General features: G+C 32.9%; 1 protein-coding gene across 1 annotated transcript; it reads left to right on the top strand.

Moving 5' to 3' along the window:
* The first annotated feature begins 1,606 nt into the window (after positions 1 to 1,606).
* Positions 1,607 to 15,978, top strand: LOC114331253 (E3 ubiquitin-protein ligase RNF181). The gene is made up of 3 exons (XM_028280752.2): positions 1,607 to 1,993; positions 6,468 to 6,577; positions 15,701 to 15,978. The coding sequence occupies exons 1-3, from the start codon at positions 1,795 to 1,797 to the stop codon at positions 15,833 to 15,835; spliced, it is 444 nt and encodes a 147-aa protein (XP_028136553.2). The 5' UTR covers positions 1,607 to 1,794; the 3' UTR covers positions 15,836 to 15,978.
* The last annotated feature ends 4,072 nt before the right edge of the window (positions 15,979 to 20,050 follow it).

A 20,050-nucleotide genomic window follows, 5' to 3' on the forward strand; every position in this document is an offset into this window, starting at 1 on the left:
AAAAAAGTAATTAAATTGTAATCGATTTTTCTAATCATTTTGACGTTCTATTGATAAAATATCAATTTCTTACTTCGGATACTTTGACAATAATCGTGTAGATGGCGCTAAGATTATAATAGATTATTTATAATTAGATATTACGGAACATTAAAAAAACTTAAATTCAGTATTTAAAACGTAAGTATATTTAAGGTAAAAATATATACCACAGCTTTGACCAACTAATATTGTTTATAATTAATGTTTTTAATTTTAAATTAATCACTTTGACATTTATGTCAAATTTCCAGTAAACGTTTACAAACTTGTCACTACTGGCGTTCGCGAATTTGTAAATATCCCCTCTACCCTCTACGTACGAGCTCACAGCGTATACCTTCGCTCTCGCGAGATTTTTTTTAACACTGACGTTAGTAATTTCTTTTTTGAAAAGTTCAGTTGTCAGAAGTGACTGGAAATTACTACAAAACCAACGCACCTGCTCATATCCAATATTATTAATAGTAAACAGACATAAAAATAACATAAACCTTACGCCAATCAATAATTATTTATTTAAACCATTATAATGTATTGATAGCAAATGAGAAAATTATTTATTGTACAAAATAAAAATATTTTGTAGAAATAAACTTCACAAAATTTTATGAGATTAGTAGACACTCCCACTATTTCTAATAATTCTTCTTTTTTTAATGAATGGTTCAGTTGATTTGAGTTGATTTTAGCAGTTAATAGTGTGAAGGCCCCGTCTCACCATCAAATAATTGACAGTTATTTGATCAAACTTGACAGTCAAACTTGACTAGTGACACAAACTATACATACTAACTGTCACTTTGTGTCACTAACTGTCAAGTTTGATCAAATAACTGTCAATTATTTGATGGTGAGACGGGGCCTTGAGGTAGGAATTTTTGTGTTGTATGTTTCCTATTCCGAATGTGTCAAAAAAAATCTCGCGAGAGCGAATGTAGTATACCTGGGCCCGGATTCCGTGCACTGTAGATATCTACACCTCGCTTTCTATCGATGTCAATTTTCGTAAAAATATTTGAATTTTTAGCTTTAATTGAATTATTTTCTAGTTTTGCTAGGTTATACTCTAATTGTCTAATTGATGCTGAAGTGACACTTAGTAAAACAAGAAAATATTTGAATTAAAACTAAAAATCAAATATATTGACATTATTAGAAAGCGATCGGCGCGATGTCAATATATTTTAATTTTTAGTTTTAATTCAAATATTTTCTTGTTGTACTAAGTGTCACTTCAACATCAATTAGAGTATAACCTAGTAAAACTAGAAAATAATTCAATTAAAGCTAAAAATTCAAATATATTTACGAAAATTGACATCGATAGAAAGCGACGTGTAGATATCTACAGTGCACTGAATCCAGGCCCTGAATCGCTTGATAACATAGAATAATTGATGATATATCACGAAAGTTTCAAAATGTTCTAAAATGTACAAAAAGTAAAATTTCAGAGCAAGAAAACAGAGATGTGTAGCCCAGCCAGCTTTTATATGCTGAGAGTAGCTTTCCTGATATTAATCTAGCAAACAAGAAGACGAGAAGATATGACACATGACGCGTGACTTAAATCAGCTGTAATGTGAAATGTCAAAAATTTTTGTAGTGTAGTCATATTTTTAATATTCTGCATAGTCATAATTGATTAATTAATTCTTGCTCGTTCACTAAATCAATCCTCACATACAGTGTATTTAGTGGGTACTTAACTTAATTATTAGGTACTGAAATAGTACTACATACTATAAAAGAATGGCAGATTATTTTGGAGAAATGGGATGGACGCCTCTTGAAGATGGACAAGCACCTGATTATTTTTTGCATCTAGCCCGTTTGTTAAGAGATTTTAACATGTTCGAAGAGTTAAGCGTGTTGAATGGTAAAAAGTTAGCACCTCCAGCTTCAAAGGATTTTGTGGCAGCCATTCCAAATGAAAGTATTGAAACCAATGGTAAGCAAGTTTGTCCTAAGTATTAAAAAATGAAAAGTACCACAAAAATTGTACTTTGTAGATGTTATATATGAGGGGTGTAGAATCAAAACTCGCTTTTTCTAAAATTTTTGTCGTTTTTCAAAAAATGTTAAAAACTTTTTAAAAACGTGCCATTACAGTTATCACAGGGATTTAAGATTTATATTATAGAATATGACTCTAGAAATTGACATTACATACAACTTTCGTCAATAATTAAATAATTGGCTTTTTTGTTTGGAGAAAGTTAGTCTTGAACATGGACGTATAAAAACAGATCTGTGTTTATATGTATCTGTGTTTATATGTCCATGGTCTTCCAGCAAAATTTTGGAGAAAGCAAGTTTTGAAACAAACTCACTTAAAGAAAGCAAGTTTTGAAACAATTTTCTTTTTGGAACATGCAATTTTACAACTTTTGTTTTTTGCTGATGTTATGGAATAACTACTGTAATTATATTGGTAGTGGTATAATGGTACAATGGTAGAGGAGCACAAGCAGGGATTTTTGCAGTTACTCGAGCCCATTAGATTATCACATGGGGAGAAACCTTCACCCTGTAAATGTACCTTTACCATATATTGGCAGTTAATACAGGGGAGTTCGTTAAGGGGGTCCGAAAAAAATATTTCCTTAAAATAACTCGAAATCGTCAGATTAACATAAGGTAAGTTAAGTACATGCAGAAGAGTGTATATTTCAAAAATCTGACGGTTTTAGATGACATTGAAACGGTTGGAAAGTTTACATACCTGGGAGTAGAAATATATGCCGACGGATCAGAAGATGGAGAAATACAGAAGAGAATAACGCAGACAAACAGAGCTTATTTTGCCCTCTCCCATATATTTCGGTCTAAAAGTGTCCACCGAAACACAAAGATGAGAATCTATAAAACTTTAATTCGACCAATAACATGCTATGGCAGTGAAGCCTGGTCCTGAAAGAAACATCCAAAAACAAACTCGACACATTCGAAAGGAAAGCACCGAGGAGAATACTAGGACCTGTGAGGGAAAACGGAATCTTCAGAATTCGATACAACAACGAATTTTATCAACTTTATAAGGAAGCACCCCTGTCAGACTTCATTAGAATACAAAAATTGCAATGGGCCGGGCATGTGATAAGAATGGGAGAGGATAGGCTACCAAAAAGAGCACTAAATGCTAGAATGCAGGGAAAGAAACTGGTTGGAAATCCAAGAAAGTGTTGGGAAGACACAGTAAACAGCAACGCAGAAGCCCTTTTAGGAGTCCGTGTATGGAGAAGAGCAGTCACAGACAGGCAAGGGTGGAGGCAAAAAATAAAGGAGGCCAAGGCTCAATTTGGGCTGTAGTGCCGTAGAAGAAAAAGAAGAAGATGGTTTGAGCGTGGCTTAAACAAAGTTTCACAAGGTAAAAGCGAACATTTCGAGAAATAAACGTCAGATCAAGAAAGTAAAAAATACGTTTTTTAAAACGTATTCACAGTAAACAATAAAAATACATGTATTCAATATTTTTGAAAAATCTATCGAATGACATCAAACGCGACCCCCTACGGAGGTGGGGTGGGGGATTACTTTAAAATCTTAAATAGGAACCCCCATTCCCGAACAGGGAGAAGTTGTTTTTTTGCGGTTTCCCAACTTCATTGCACAATTATACCTGTTCGTCCCAAGAAAATAGCCGCAACTAATTTCTCCACTCGAACGCACACTGTCCACGCCGCGCTCAAAGCCACCTCCTGACCGCCGACGAGGGACGCAGGTTCGCCTGTCGTTGTACAATGGTTTCTAGGGAGATTGGTCTAGAGCAAAGCATGGACAGTACACGTAAATGTCTATGGAACCAACAACAATCCATCAAACTTTCTTCTCTGTTGACTTCCTAGCCTTCTGACCACCACCGTCCGGCATAACCCAGGATCCAAAAAACACCAGAATACGGCGCTTGCCCCAGTGTGTTTTTCGGACTGTTTGCTTTTGCTGCCAACATTATACATTCACTACAAACCCTGAAGAGGACAAAATCCTAAACGGGGACAATCATTGATCGCATTTCCACATAGCATTATATCTATACACGCAAATCAAACAATGATAGTAGAACCCCCATTTTTCTATTGTAGGTTTGAATTCCTTATGTAAAAATAAGTAACTTTTATTCAAGACATTTTTTCGAGTTATGGACAGATGGCGCCTTAATCGGAAAAAACGATTCTTGGAAATGAATTCAGTTAAAAAATGGAAAGTCCCCACTTACCTAAATGGAAAACCGTACTTAACTTTTTTTGGTTTTAGGACCTAATCTTCACAACCCAACAGGTCCTCAAAACACTCAAGTAACTGCAAATTTAGCATACTTTCCTCCCCTACCATAATAATAGACCTTATAGGTTGCAATGCCAGTATTGTTCTTGAAAGATCATGTCTATAATCCCGAATTGAATTGAGGGGGCCAGACGTAAAAGGGTTTAAGTGCAGTTTTGGTAGTTCTAAGATAATCAGCTTCAAAGTTGTTTGAGTTTTATAAATTCTAGGAGTCATTAAACTAAAATTTGTCTAGCGTACAATGTACTATCCATCCATCCATCCAATGGCATTACAGCCCAAATCGAGCCTTGGCCTCCTTCAATAAGCTTCTCCAATCATTTCGATTTACCGCTGTTCTTTTCCATGAACGCGTTCCCAGAAAGTTCCTGGCATCCTCATCGACTTCGTCTTCCCATCTCTTTTTAGGTCTTCCAACAGGTCTTCTTCCCTGCATTCTTGCATTCAGCAATTTTCTGGGGATTCTATTCTCATGCATGCGGACCACGTGCCCTGCCCACCGTAATCTCTGCAGTTTAGTGTGTTGTGCGTACAATGTACTATAAAGTGATAAAAATATAAGGGTATATTATTACCCTTACTATATCCTTCCTTTTTTTCAATTATTACAAAAATGTACTTGAATCGGTACATGGTGTTGATAAATGTTACTGGTAAAACGGTTCAAGTGCAGATGTTAACTACATATTGCTAATCATTTTTGTTCCAGCTGTTATCCACAGTGTAACTACAACTGGCACGTTGCATAATACTTAGTCTTCAAAATTGGTCACAAATCTAATATTTATTTACTTGAAATTAATCCTGTATTAACATGTATTTACACATTACAAAATACTAAAAATAGTTTTGTGGTAAAATGGTTCAAGCGCACTTAAACCCGTTTCTTACATTTGTTTTTACAGAATACTAAAAATAGTTTTGTGGTAAAACGGTTCAAGAGCACGGATAAACCTGTTTACTACCAAAGCAAACTGCAATTGTTTTCATTGAACAAAATGTAATGGCGATAGATGGCGCCTATAGGGCGAAATATGCTTAGATCAATTTACCACCAAGTTATAATACCATTTAAGTATGCGAGTCTGTACTTAGATCAGAATTTGAAAAAAGTGCACTTAAACCGTTTTACTTCCAAGCCCCTCAATTATCTTGGTACAAAAAATGCATAGAATATTGTGTAAGTATTCTTTTTTTATTTTAATAAAACAGCAACACTCTTAAAAAATATTGTTGAAAAAATATAAAACCTTAATTTACTTAGTTATAAAAAGTGTACATGTACATAATTAAACTCTAAATGGGTCAACTTCTTTTGAGGGTTCACAGACTTCATTATCCTACTCCTTTTCCATTGTCAATAATATGAAGATAAAACTGCAGTTCTTTAATACTTCTCCAAACAAATACTTCTTGTCAACAAATTGACAATATTTAGTTGTCGTTATATCTGTTTTCTTTTAAGAGTCAATAAATACATATTGGTTCATTAATAATAATGTTCCATTTGTGATTCAATATAGACAATTAAATAGACAACCGAACAACATACCTTGTGTCTGGTACATACCGAAGAACCTATGTAGTATTACAATGGTATTACCTCATAATTAACATTTTTTATAAAATCTTATATAGTGCGTCTAATAATTTAGGCGATACTGTACTTATACTAGGAAAAAACAGAATCAGAAAATCAGAAAAACAGAAACATTGAAAAAACAGAAACATCAAAGACACATTGTCTTTTTTTTTCATATTTCACTGAATTTGAATTGGAGTAATCATAAGTTCCGAATTCCCACTCCACCCACTTTACAAGCCTCCTATTGGTCTGTTGGAGAAAGGCGGGTTTCATGCAGAACTGTCATAGGAGAAAGACGGGCTTGATTCAGAATGCTTATTTTAACATTTAATTTATGTTTTATTTATGTATGAGAAACCTAATTTTGAGTGAAACTAGTGCTGAGTTTGTATAGGGTTCAACAAGCAGATTCAGAATATATTGACAACTTCATTTCAGCCATGCATGGAGAAAGCTAGTTTTGATTCTACACCCTTTATATTAGAAAAAATATGATTCCTAATTTTTTTTCAGTTTATGGCGCAAGTATACTTATAAATTTTGTATGTTTTAGATTTACAATGCCCAGTTTGTCTTAAAGAACATACTAAAGGAGAAACTGCAAAGAAATTGCCTTGTGGTCACTTATTTCACACAGAGTGTATAATGCCTTGGTTATCAAAGGTAAGTTTGTATTAGTCAACAATAAAATTTCTTACCATATCTAAGTATCATAAGTAGACTAAACAATATACAGTAGACTCCCTCTATAACGAGAACTGAAATGGCAGACTAATTACCTCGTTATAAGCGGATCTCGTTATACAATATAGACCAGGGCGCATCTGTAAAAATATTAGTACATTTGGACGTTGAGAGGTGACTCAAATTTTTTTGCAGAAATTGCTTGAAAATAAATCAAATAATAATATTTGAGTTATCCTCCCTCTCAAAAAGGTCCGGAACATTGTTTAAATAATCAAAATGTCAAAAAATTAAGGAAAAATTCGATTTTTTTCTTCGTTTTTTGATTATAACTTTAAAAGTATTCATTTCCGGGAAAAGTTGTACTAACATAAAAGTTGCGTATATAAATTTCCTACAATATAGAATTGGTTAAGAATTTAAAAAATAGTCACCCTTGTTACAAAATAGCAATGATTGCGAAAAAAACCATACAAAAACAAGTATTCACATTTTACGTTTCTAAACCATTTATGCTACACTTAGGACCTTCATATTTCACCCAGAAAAACTTTATGATACAGTAAAATAATACGATAAATTTCATTAAGATCGGTTCAATAGGTTTTGCAAAATAAATTTCGCAATCCAGCTGTCACAAAAAAATTCATTTTTTCAAAATATTACAGGATTGAAAATAAAGCAGATAGCAAGTTGAATTTTTTTTTGCTTATAGAAATGTACTGTACCTTTCATTTGCAATTTTGCAAAATTAAAATCGATTAACACCACGGCGTCAGGAATTTTTTTAAATAAACATTAATTATTGGTGCTACGCGCAGGACAGCGGATAGTTTGCTCTGATTGGTCATTCCAATGACCTTTGATAATGATTGATACATTTTAATTTTTATTACATTTCGATGTAAATAAATAAATTTGTTTATTGCAAAATAAAAACACATACTCTATCCTTTGAAATAACACTTTTATTAGCAAAAACTTTCTTTGTTCATATATTTTAACTTAGAGAATAAAAGTTTATTATTTTTAAATATATGCAATTGTTTAAACAATATTTCACAAACAATAATAAAATTAGTTTGATTTTTGTGGAATTAAAATATTAAACTAAAAGGGAAGTTCCCTAGGTTGGCTGTATACCATATAGTTAAAAAACTCTAACAAGAAGTAAAACCACTTCTATGTAAATTGGTATATTTATTAAAACTTAAAAATCCCAATGGATTGAATAAAATATGTCCAATTCAGAACGTTTTCAGACCTATCGGTCCATCATCAGTGAATGTGCATACTTGCTAAATAGCCCCAGAACCAAACAATGGTTGAATTTAAAATTCGATTTACATTATTTAAAAATAATATTCAACAGGCTAAACGCCGATGTTACAGGATATTGCCTATGGGAACATGGTGAAACCCTACCAAAACCTCAATCAACCATCTTAGGGTTAAGCTAAGATGGTTGATTGAGGTTTTGGTAGGGTTTCACCATGTTCCCATAGGCAATATCCTGTAACATCGGCGTTTAGCCTGTTGAATATTATTTTTAAATAATGTAAATCGAATTTTAAATTCAACCATTGTTTGGTTCTGGGGCTATTTAGCAAGTATGCACATTCACTGATGATGGACCGATAGGTCTGAAAACGTTCTGAATTGGACATATTTTATTCAATCCATTGGGATTTTTAAGTTTTAATAAATATACCAATTTACATAGAAGTGGTTTTACTTCTTGTTAGAGTTTTTTAAAATATTAAAATACAACAAAATATAGTCAAGTATATTCAAATGGGAAATAATATTATAATATAATAATATGGGAATTGTTGGATACGTTCCTGAATATTATAAACGATCAAGAAGAGACAATAAAGTTTACAATGGAAAAGGAATACAATAACACCCTACCTTTCCTCGATGTTTTGGTCTCAAAGAAGGATACTGGATATGAGACTCAAGTGTATAGAAAACCAACACACACCAACAGATATCTCAATTACAAATCAAATCATAACATCAACGTTAAAAAGGGAATCATTAAATCCTTATATGATAAAGCCAAAATTACTTGTTCTAACGAAAATTCATTTTTAGAAGAAAAACAATTGTTAACATCTGTTTTATTAAAAAATTATTATCCCATATCGTTTATAAATAAGGAATTATCAAGATTGGATCGAATGGAACAGAACAACTTAGAACGGGATCCTACAACATTCACAAGAAATAATACGAGGAAAATATCAATACCATATATAAAAGGACTATCCGAGAAACTTAAAACAATAGGAAATAAATTCAACATATCAACAACATTCAAAACAACAAACACATTGAGATCTATTATATCTAAAACTAAACCTAACAGTGAACAAGAAAGAACAAAGAATTGTATTTATAAAATACCTTGTGAATGCGAACAATTTTATATAGGTGAAACGTCAAGACCATTAGACGTTAGAGTAAATGAACATCAGTCCTATATAAAAAATAGAGAATTTGATAGATCTCAAATATGTCAACACGCATGGGATAATGAACATAGAGTTCAGTGGAGAGATTCAAGTATAGTCCTGAAAGAAGCAGATAGTAAAAAGAGAAAAATCAAAGAAGCGGCTCTAATTATGCTAAATGAAACCAATTGTGTAGCAAATTCCTCGGTAGAATGCAGTAGGATGTGGTTACCCATATTAAAGGAGGAAGTCAATAGAAAGAAAATACCACAATTAGTAAATCAGTAACATATCGAGTTAGTACATATTTAGTATTTTAGTATTATTTAAAATTTAAAATATCAAGTCAGAATTTGGTATTATTTTTGAGAATAAACTAAATGTAAACCCAAATACTTACGATGTCGGGATAGTATCACGAGGTTTTTCCTGGTTTTCCCTCGTGATTTACTATGGAATCTCTAACGCGAGAATTTCAGTGCCACCGTTGCATTTGGTTGTCTTTTTAAAGACAGATCACATGCTATGATTTTTTGTGGCGGATATTCTTGAGTTGGGATTGATTTCATGTAATCGAATGAACTATCTTTTAGTAAAGTCGTCCCAGGAACGCAACTCATCAATATTGGCAATATCATTTTAAAGTCGTCTACTTTAAAATGTATAATACGTGTCTGAATTGCCGATATAAATGAGTCAGATTAAATAAATTATTAGAAGAATTTTTTACTAAGCAACACCATTTTTGTTTATTTAGTATTATTTTGTATTTTGACAACGACACCCGACTTGGGCGTCGAAACGTTAATAAAATCATTTTTAGGTAAAATTGTGGCTTATTTCCCATTTGAATATACTTGATTATAAAAATGCCACAAGAAAATAGCTTCAGAACAACAAAATATAGAGTAGTAAAATAATATATTAGATAAAGATTGGAAGAAATTTTGGTGGAAATCAACTTGTGTGAATCGAACACCGCTGTCCTGCACGTAGCACCAAAAATTAATGTTTATTTAAAAAATTTCCTGACGCCGTGGTAATTAATCGATTTTAATTTTGCAAATTGCAAATGAAAGTTACAGTACACTTTTATAAGCAAAAAAAAATCAACTTGCTATCTGCTTTATTTTCGGTCCAGTAACATTTTGAAAAAATGAATTTTTTTTGCGAAAGCTGGATTGCGAAATTTATTTTGCAAAATCTATTAAACCGATCTTGATGAAATTTAAAGTATTGTTTTACTGTATCATAAAGTTTTTCTGGGTGAAATATGAAGGTCCTAAGTGTAGCATAAATGGTTGAAAAACGTAAAATGCCAGTACATGATTTTGTATGTTTTTTTCGCAATTATTGCTATTTTGCCACTAGTGTGACTATTTTTTAAATTGTTAACCAATTCTATATTGTAGGAAATTTAATTACGCAACTTTTATGTTAGTACAACTTTTCTCGGAAATGAATACTTTTAAAGCTATAATCAAAAAACGAAGAATAAAATCGAATTTTTCCTTCATTTTTTGACATTTTGATTATTTAAACAATGTTCCGGAGCTTTTTGAGAGGGAGAATAACTCAAATATTATTATTTGATTTATTTTCAAGCAATTTCTGCAAAAAAATTTGAGTCACCTCTCAACGTCCATCTCAAAACAGATGCGCCCTGGACTAATAGTGAAGCCATTGGGAGCAATATAAAATGCTAAATATTGTTTTCTGGACAATAAGGCTTCGCCATCATAAATTATAAATTTTCTTACAATATTCAATATCCGTCAATAGATAGACAGAACAGGAAAAAGTTTATTATAGGTAAGTAGGCGGTGGATTTTATTACAGCACTACCCTCGATAACCGCACAGATGTTGGGGATTTCTGTATACAGGTAGTTGGGGTATTTACTTTTAGCCATTGTAGCTCCAAAAACAGATCATAAAGAATAATAAAGATACATATTCTTCGATTTCATTTTTCCTCGTTATAACCAAATATGCCTCCTTATAGAGGTGTTCAGTTCAATAGGAATTTCATGGGACATCTAGTGTACCTCTGTAACCGTGTTCGTTATAGAGAGAGTCTACTATAGTTCTAAACCTACTTTCTTGTGACATGTTTAATTTAAATCTGTTTATATAGGATTAAGTTATTGTAATGAAAATTACATTTTTTACTAACTAATGTTTGATGTTTCAATTTCCACTTTGTAAGTTGTTCTCAAAACATTGTGAAAATGTTGTTCTGATGCTATTTCCTGTTGTGGCATTTTTGTAATCAACTATTCTAAATCGAAAATAAGCCACAATTTAACTAAAAAAATGATTTTATGAAAATAAATTAAAATAGAATAAAATCATTTTTTTTAGTTAAATTGTCGCTTATTTCCCATTTAGAATAGTTGATTGTGAAAATGTATAAACAAGTTATACATTATAATCAAGTCGTTATTATGTTTTGTTTTTTAAAATTGAAATACTTGGCCGTGATCTTGTAGGCAACAGCGTGCATATGATTGAAAAATCCGAGGGTAGTGTTTTTACACTAGGGGATATCAAATTCTGGCTGTTTTTGTATGTTATTTTGTGTTAATTTGTTTGTGTAATCTCTATCATAGTTATGGTTCTCCATGATTAACTATTTAGATGGGAAGTAAGCCACAATTAAATTGAAAAAATAATTTTAATGGTTCTCCATTTTAAAATTCTCCTATTACTTCACTATTGCTGGTATATTCTTATTTATTTCTTTTAGTATTGACAACAATGAGTTTGCTACACATTTTGCTTCATTAAGCAGAATAAGTGCTGCTTGTTTGACTTCTTTTTTCTTTTTCAAATTAATCTTTTTTGAGAACAATTTTCAGAATAGAAGTTGAGACATCAAACATTAGTTAGTTAGAAACGTAATTTTAAATTACAATTAATAACTAGTGGCATAATAACTAGTCCCATATAAACACAATATTTAAACTAAACAATATATTAAGTAAATGTGTTATAGTAAATTAACTTCAAATGATTTTTTTGGGGTGCTGTGGAATATAGATAGAATGTAAATGCTAAAAAGTCTCAAACAAAACAATTACAAATAGGAACCACAGCTCACTCACTTATTGTGTATCCAAACAAAAGTACGGGATGCCAAAGTAAGACCAAAGACTTTCTACTTTTTAACCTAAGTTTTACTATTATGCAACTAATAGCATTGCTTTTGCCAAACAAAAACTTTCTAACAATTTTCTAAACAATTACCTATCAAGTTTCTATATCAGTGGCGTAGCTAGCATGGGTGACACCCGGGGCGGTAATCCATGGTGTCATCCCAAATCCTAAAAATAAAGATTGTTAAAATCAACGAAAATACGATAAACGTATGTTTTGAATAATGAAATAATTAAGAATTATAGCTAATAAACCGAGGTTATTTAGCCTTGTTTGTGCCATTGTTGCTCGCAAGTATTTCTTGATGAGTTTTAGCTTACTAAACCATCTCTCCTATTCAAACCTATTTAAACAGTTAGAAGATCTCGAATTTGCAGATGACATCTGCCTGATAACGGAACACCGAAATCATATGCAAGCCAAAAATTGACAAATTGGCACAGTACTCCGACACGATCGTACTTCGAATAAACACAGAGAAAACTAAACTTCTAAAAAATAATAACCATCCAAATAATAAAATAATGATAAAAAGTAAAGAAGTAGAAGAGGTAGACACATTCACATATCTGGGATCTGTCGTGGAAAGGAGCGGGGGGGTGTAAAAGGGATATACAGGCTCAACAGGCATTCAACGCTTTAAATAGAATTTGGCAAACAAACGAAATATCAGAAACAACAAAAATTAAAATCTTTAATAGTTGGATTAAAAGTAGGAGCAGAAACATGGAAACAGGACGAAAATACAACTAAAAAACTACAAACATTTGTAAACAAATCTCTAAGAACAATCCTAAAAATATACTGGCCAAACAAAATAACTAATACAGAACTATGGGAAAGGACAGAGCAAACTTACATATCTACTACAGTCAAGGAAAAAAATGGAAATGGATCGGCCACACTTTGAGGAAAGACCAAAGCAGCATAGCAAGACAACTTGAATGCCAACCAGAGGGGAAAAGAAAGAGAGGCAGACCAGACAACAGCTGGAAAAGAACAACAACGAGAGAACACGAAAAAATTAGACTAAGATGGGGCGAAGTCAAAAAGAGAGCAAAAGATAGAAGAGAGAGTGGAGGAAATTAGCCTGTTTGCCATTCTTTTGGCATTTTTTCTTCTTTCCAGATGTTTACTATCAGTTTGTGTATTTCCCTATGCAACTGTTTCCCTCCTAGTTTTATGAGTTCGCTGTTTATGTTATCTTTCCCAGGTGCTTTTCCGTTTTTGTTATTTTTAATTATTTCGATTACTTCTTCAAGTGTTGGCTCATTCGTTCCATTATTTTCCCACTCTTCCTCCATTTCTGTAATCTCTTCTGTTTGATTTTCTGCCAGTAACTCCTTGAAGTGTTTCATCCAGACTTCCATATATGGTTGATCTTGTGTTACTATTTGCCCTTGTTTATTTTAACTTATTCTTACAGTTGTTGTGTTACCTATTTGGCCACGTGCAGTCGTATTAAAAATTGTGAAAAGTATTTTGAGTTTTATAGTAAAATTTATATTTTTTTGATTAGATAAGCATTGTGTGTTTTTTGTAAGCCAAGCCGCACACCAAAGAAACATGAAACGAAAAACATGAAACATGAAACGAAAAACATGAAACATGAAACGAAAAACATGTTTCATGAAAAGAAAACACTGCTAAACAAATCTCAAAGTCCGCCTACCAATGAAACGAGTGTGATTCATGCTCATGACACATTTTTATTTTAGGAGAGTTTCATAAATGGCCGGACGTATATTTGTTTAGCAGTGGTTTATTTCCATGAAACGTAATTTACGTTTCATGTTTCTTTGATGTGCGGCTGGGCTTTGAGAGCATCATGAGTGATGGTTATTTTATTTGTAAGAAACCTCTAGGGAAAATTATTTGTCAGTGGGAAAGTCGAGCTATTTTTACTCACTGTTGTAGGCGAACGTTTTTCGTCTCTTTGTATGGCGGAAATAAAGACGATTCTCTGGAAACCCTGAGATACAAACGATTCGCTAAAACAGTGACAAAAATACATTTAATCTCTTCTCACTTCCTCCAACACAAGATGCAGACTCCCACAGACTCCGAGTGTATCACCAGATTCAGTCATGGCTCGGTAAACATTGTGATCCAGAAAATTGGGGCTGGAAAAAGCATGGAAAATTTTGGATACCAATCCAACCTTCCAAGCCTCCAGTACCCCCGAGCTTATGAAATTCATCTGTAGCAGATGCAATGGAAACAGGAAGTCTATGTGATTGCCGAAAAGCAGACCTCAAATGTTCAGCAATGTGCCTCTATTGTGGCAGTGAAAGTTTTTAACAACATCGTGGACATATCAACATTAATTAGTGAAGAAAATGAATTGGTAGATGAATTACCGACAATCATGCCAACTCTAACTGTCATTCTACCACAAAAATTCACCTCGGATACTGATTCTGATCTTGACTCGTAGCCTGGACCTTCGAAAAAAATGAAAAAATAATAACTATGATAGATCTTCTTCAACATATAATAATAAATAATATTATTTTATCTAGAAATTGTCCGTGGATTAGGCCTATATTGGGGATACCACACAAAAAACGCGCCTCCAGACTCTACCTTATAGGTGGCCGGGAAAAGGGTCAAAAATAGCTTAATAATAGAATAGGAATGTTAAAATCATAATAAATAAATATATAGATAGAAAAGTAAGCCAAGGTTTTGTTTTAATTGTACTCCTATGAGAATTCGAGAATCTGGTTAAGTTTGGAGCGCTGTAAAACCTAGATAAATAAATAAAATTAAACAATCGCTGAAAAATTCTCTATAAAATCGCTATGATGTTATTTTATTGTAAAATGAACGGAAAAAAAGTTATAACCTCCAAAAGGAAACTTCTTACAAAATTTTCTCTTATTTTTATTTATAACTTTTTTGTTGGTCACTTGACGATAAAAAGTACTACAAACAAAATTGTAGAAAATTTAATTTGCTACATTTTATGTGTAGTTAAATTTTCTGTATGGTTGCTAATTTAGGAGATACAGCGCGAAAGCCCTTTGCACCCATTTTTCCAAGATCGCGGCCGGGGGACAAGGGCGGCGACCCCAAAAACTTTAACTTAAGCTTCTACTGAACCCCCCTACATATTAAAAAAATAAAATTGACTCCTCTAAGAAATGCAACCCTAAATGTAACATTTCAATGGACTAGTATATTATGTGTGCCAAATAACTCTACTACACAGTATTCAAAATTAAAGGTGCAATCTTGGAATGCGTTTTCTGTCTTGATGGCGCGCTGATGTAGCCCCTTAAATGAGTCCAAAATAGCCATTGATATTAGAAACTGTGTATTATCTGTGTGTTGCATTTTTTTTTTGACATACTTACTTTGTTACCAATTGCTTCATTCGGATGTTGTGGAAATTTTTAGTGGTTTATTCCATTTGACAGTTAGTTTGTTTATGTCTTGTGAGTCTATATTTTTATTTTTCTTAATACAGTCTTTTGTTATAGACAAATTCATGCCCCTTATGCAGATTTGAGTTACCTACTGATGATGAAGATTATGAAGCTTGGAGGAAAGAGAAGAAACGAGCAAAGGAACGAGAAGCAGATATTGAGCACTTACATAATTCAATGTTTTCTTGAAATATAATAGAAACATTAATTCTGTGTGTGGCGTGTGATTTACAGCACAAATAGGTTTTAATTGCATTTTATTCGTTAGAAAAAATATTTTTTTTATTTATAAGTGAATTATTGTTATAAGAAATATATGTTATAATTATTTATATCAGAAGTTTCTTATTTTTTTAATGAAGGTTTTGTCCGTTTGCGCATTTGATAAGTGAATAATGGATTTATAGAGTCTACTGCCGTAAGTGCCTATCCAATATTGTATGTTACTCCAGGGAAATAAGCAAGAAATAGACCATGCTCAGGACACTGAAATATCCAGGTTACAACTTTTTTAGTTATTGTAACCCTATAGGAAAAGTTTTCCTGTAGTTCGCTGTATACATGTAATACAAAAAATAGTAAAATCCTCTATAAAAGGTATATATTTAAAATCCCTAAAAAGGGCTACATCACGATCACATAACTAGTTTTCGATTGGTTTACCAATCATCATCAGTGCTTATGTGAAATTTACATGCTAACCACCAAGACATAATTTTATAAAAATATGTGGGTTAAAGCAGTGTACAAGTAATCCGTCAAGGAAACATCGGTTGAAAATGCTAACTTAAGCATGAATATTTAAGTATTTTACTAATATGCCCCAGGTAACATCTGAGCTGATTTTAAATATATACCTTTTAAAAAGGATTTTACTGTTTTTTGTGTTCATGCATGTTGAGGAAATAAGTCCACTACTAACGATCCTTTTACTAGGTCCTATTTAATTGATTGTAAAGAGTTGGGCGACCGGTTTTACTGGTTACAAATTCTACAGCATCTTCAGGCCCACAATACTTTGTCCATTGTCATGTCGGTGTCGGTACTTGGTACTTTAGCACTTTAAAAGATAAATCGGGGCGGTGACAGGGTGAAATGTAAACACTAAAGAGAAAGAGATCTGCCAAAGGGTATCGGTTTACGGTTTCTTTTGATATTACACTAGATAGATTCGGGTTAAAACGTCCTGCGACGTTGTCAGATGCACAATTGCCACCGCGTCCTATCATTACAATCATCTTCTCTCAGTCCTCGTTCGCTCATTGATCTTCTAACTCCTTCCATCCACGACTTCTTTGTCTTCCTCGTTTCCTGTGTTCCGGTGGTATCCATTTTGCTACTTTCTTTGGTAGTCTTCCTTCTGACATTCTTTGAATATGCCCATACCATGTAAGTTGTTTTCTCTCTATGCAATCAGTCACAGTTTCTTTTAGACCCATTTCTTCCTTTATTGTGTTGTTTCGAACCCTATCAAGTTTCGTTTTTCTAGCTGCTCTTCTTAATGCATCCATTTCTGTGGCTTCTATTTTCCTTGTTTGATATTCTTTAATACGCCATGTTTCAGATCCGTACAGCAGTGTGCTTCTTATCATTGTGTCATATATTCTCAATTTTCTTTGTTTTTATATTTCAGCACTCCATAATATTACATTCAGAGAAGTTTTCTAGCTTTATTTATTCTGCTGTTTATCTCTGCGTCATCCGTTCCTTCTTTGTTAAAATTTATTCCCAGGTATCTAGTTGGTAAGTAGTTTCCTCTCTTACTCAGAGGTAGCTACAACGTCTTTTCCATGTTCATTATCAGACCCCATTTTTCGAATTCTTCATTCAATTTTCGTGTCGTGTACTCGAGATCCTCTTTGTCATTTGCACATATTACTTGATCATCGGCAAATTGGAGGGTATGCAATCAAGGATATTACACTATTTATTACTTTATTACTATTACTGTAATAAAAAGAAACCTAATATTTGTATAATATAAACGAAACGAAATTGGCACAACTATGGTCCAGAAACCAGAAAAAGAATGTATTATTTCACTTTGCTAGTTTGAAACTAGGGTTAGGTATGAGTCTTATAAAAGAAAATAAAACACATTCTCTTACAATTTAATAATTTCTTTGTTTTATATCACACGTATACATATTTTCTTTTACAGATCTGTTGTTAAGCTATCCATGTAGAGATATCTTTTTTAACATTACAATTCGTGAATGCAAATTTTCCACACTTGCTTGTGCTATATGTAAAACGTCAAAAGTTTACACACATTATTTAGTAACATCAAAATTAATTTCATTTAAAATATTTATCTATCTATCTCACCTATACTTCATTGCACCAAGCTGTACAATCGATGTAAACAGAAACATGATTCTAATTAATACATTTATTAAATTAAATATTGGAGTGAGAAGGGCCTTGTTGCCAGTTGACAAAATTTTACATTATTAGATAATTCATTTCTTCTTTAACCATCAAGCGGAAGAGAACGAGCTCACAACGTTTTTTGGGGTAGAATATTTCGGTCCAGGTTCATCTCGAATCAAAAACTCAAAAATTTTCTTATAGTTTATGCTCTGGCCTTGTGATTGAACAAAAGAATTGAAAACAAATTAAATTAAAAGTTTTGAAATAAGTTTTATTTGAAGTCTCATATTTTTTAACATTGTTCCGATTCTCATCGATTTTAAATAGTTATTTATGAAACAGTTCGTGAAGTATGCTTTTTGCGAACGCACGCGATTTTTAGAGCACGAGCGACAACGGAGCGAGTGCTATAAATCGCGTAAGTTCGCAAAAAGTACAGTCGCAAAAAGGGCAGTCTGATAACTTACTTTATTATGAACATAAAACTTTATTATTGTGATTCATCATCATAAGTGGTTCGACAATCCGTTGTGGGTCTTGGTCAAAGAAGTCGCCACTGCTGTCGATTCCTGGCAGTTTCCTCCATCTTCTGACCCCTAGAATCTTTAAGTCTGCTTCCACATCATCAATCCATCTTGTTCGTGGTCGTCTTCTACTTATTGTGCCCTCTGGTTTTGAAAAAGTTAATTTCTTAGTGTATTCGTGATCTGCATTCTAGCAATGTCTCCAGCCCATCTAAAGTCTCTACACTTTAACGAATTTCATAATATCTGGATCGGTGTATAACTGATTCAGTTCAAAGTTGTATCTTCGACGCCATAGCCTATCTTCGCTTACGGCCCCAAAAATATTTCTAAGAATTTTTCTCTCAAAAATACCAAGAAGTCTCATCATTTTGAGATAAGGTCCACGTTTCAGCCCCATATATCAAAACCGGTCTTATTAAGGTCTTGTATACAGTGAACGGCTAAATTATGGAATATTATCATTATTTCGAGAACCGTCGAGTTTTGAGGGTAATCCCGAAACAGGTCGATTTTTGTTATAAAATACCCATCTTATAACGTACATGGAGTAAGGATGACGTCACCGGTGTGGGTGTAGTGACGTAATCGTTAATTTTTTTAAATAGAAATGGGTATAATGCGACACATTATTTGAAGGAGAATTTAATTCTCTATTTAACGACATTACATTTGTAACTAAAATATTTTTTTAAGGGTACAAAAACATTTTTTTTTTTATTTAAATTCAACCAAATTACAACTAATGATTTAATTCATAACGTACCTTAAAGTAACCAAAATATGCATAATAAATATTTTAAATTAAATGTTCGAAATGCCCTCCATCGGTTTCTTGACAATATGCGAATCTACGGACACATTCATCCAGTACATTGCGGATGACTTCTGGAGTAATGAGACTCATTTCATGCCTAATTCTATCTTTTAAGTTCTGTAAATTGTGGGGTCTATTGACATAAACTTTTGATTTTATGTAACCCCACAGGAAAAAGTCTAGAGGTGTTAGATCTGGCGACCTTGCTGGCCACTCTATAAAACCTCGTCTTCCGATCCATCTCCTGGGAAAGCAATTATTTAAAAATTGACGTACTTCACGTGCGTAATGCGGAGGGGCTCCATCTTGTTGAAACCAGATATTGTCACTAGGTAAATTTGCATTATTGGCATTTGGATACATGTTAGCAAGGACAGGTATAAGTTGATTTCTCAAAAAAGTTAAATAACGTTCTCCTGTTAGATTTTCTTCAAAGAAAAAAGGGCCAATGATTCTGTCATCGATGATCCCTGCCCATACATTCACTTTCTGAGGATATTGCGTGTGTGCCTCAGTCATCCAATGTGGGTTTTCTTGACTCCAATACCTGCAATTTTGACGATTCACGATACCATGTAAAAAAAATGTGGCTTCATCGGAAAAGAGGATTTGATTGATGAAACGTGGATTGCCGATACATAAATCCATTATGGCATTTGGAACATTTAATTTAAAATAATTATTATGCAT

The sequence above is a fragment of the Diabrotica virgifera genome, chromosome 8, assembly GCF_917563875.1.
Source record: "Diabrotica virgifera virgifera chromosome 8, PGI_DIABVI_V3a".
In the NCBI taxonomy this organism is placed as follows: Eukaryota; Metazoa; Arthropoda; class Insecta; order Coleoptera; family Chrysomelidae; genus Diabrotica; species Diabrotica virgifera.

Coding starts and splice junctions, on each gene's coding strand:
- LOC114331253 (XM_028280752.2), top strand. CDS start 1,795: ATGGCAGATTATTTTGGAGAAATGGGATGGACGCCTCTTGAAGATGGA. Junction 1,994..6,467: donor TGAAAGTATTGAAACCAATG/GTAAGCAAGTTT, acceptor TGTATGTTTTAG/ATTTACAATGCCCAGTTTGT. Junction 6,578..15,700: donor TAATGCCTTGGTTATCAAAG/GTAAGTTTGTAT, acceptor CTTTTGTTATAG/ACAAATTCATGCCCCTTATG.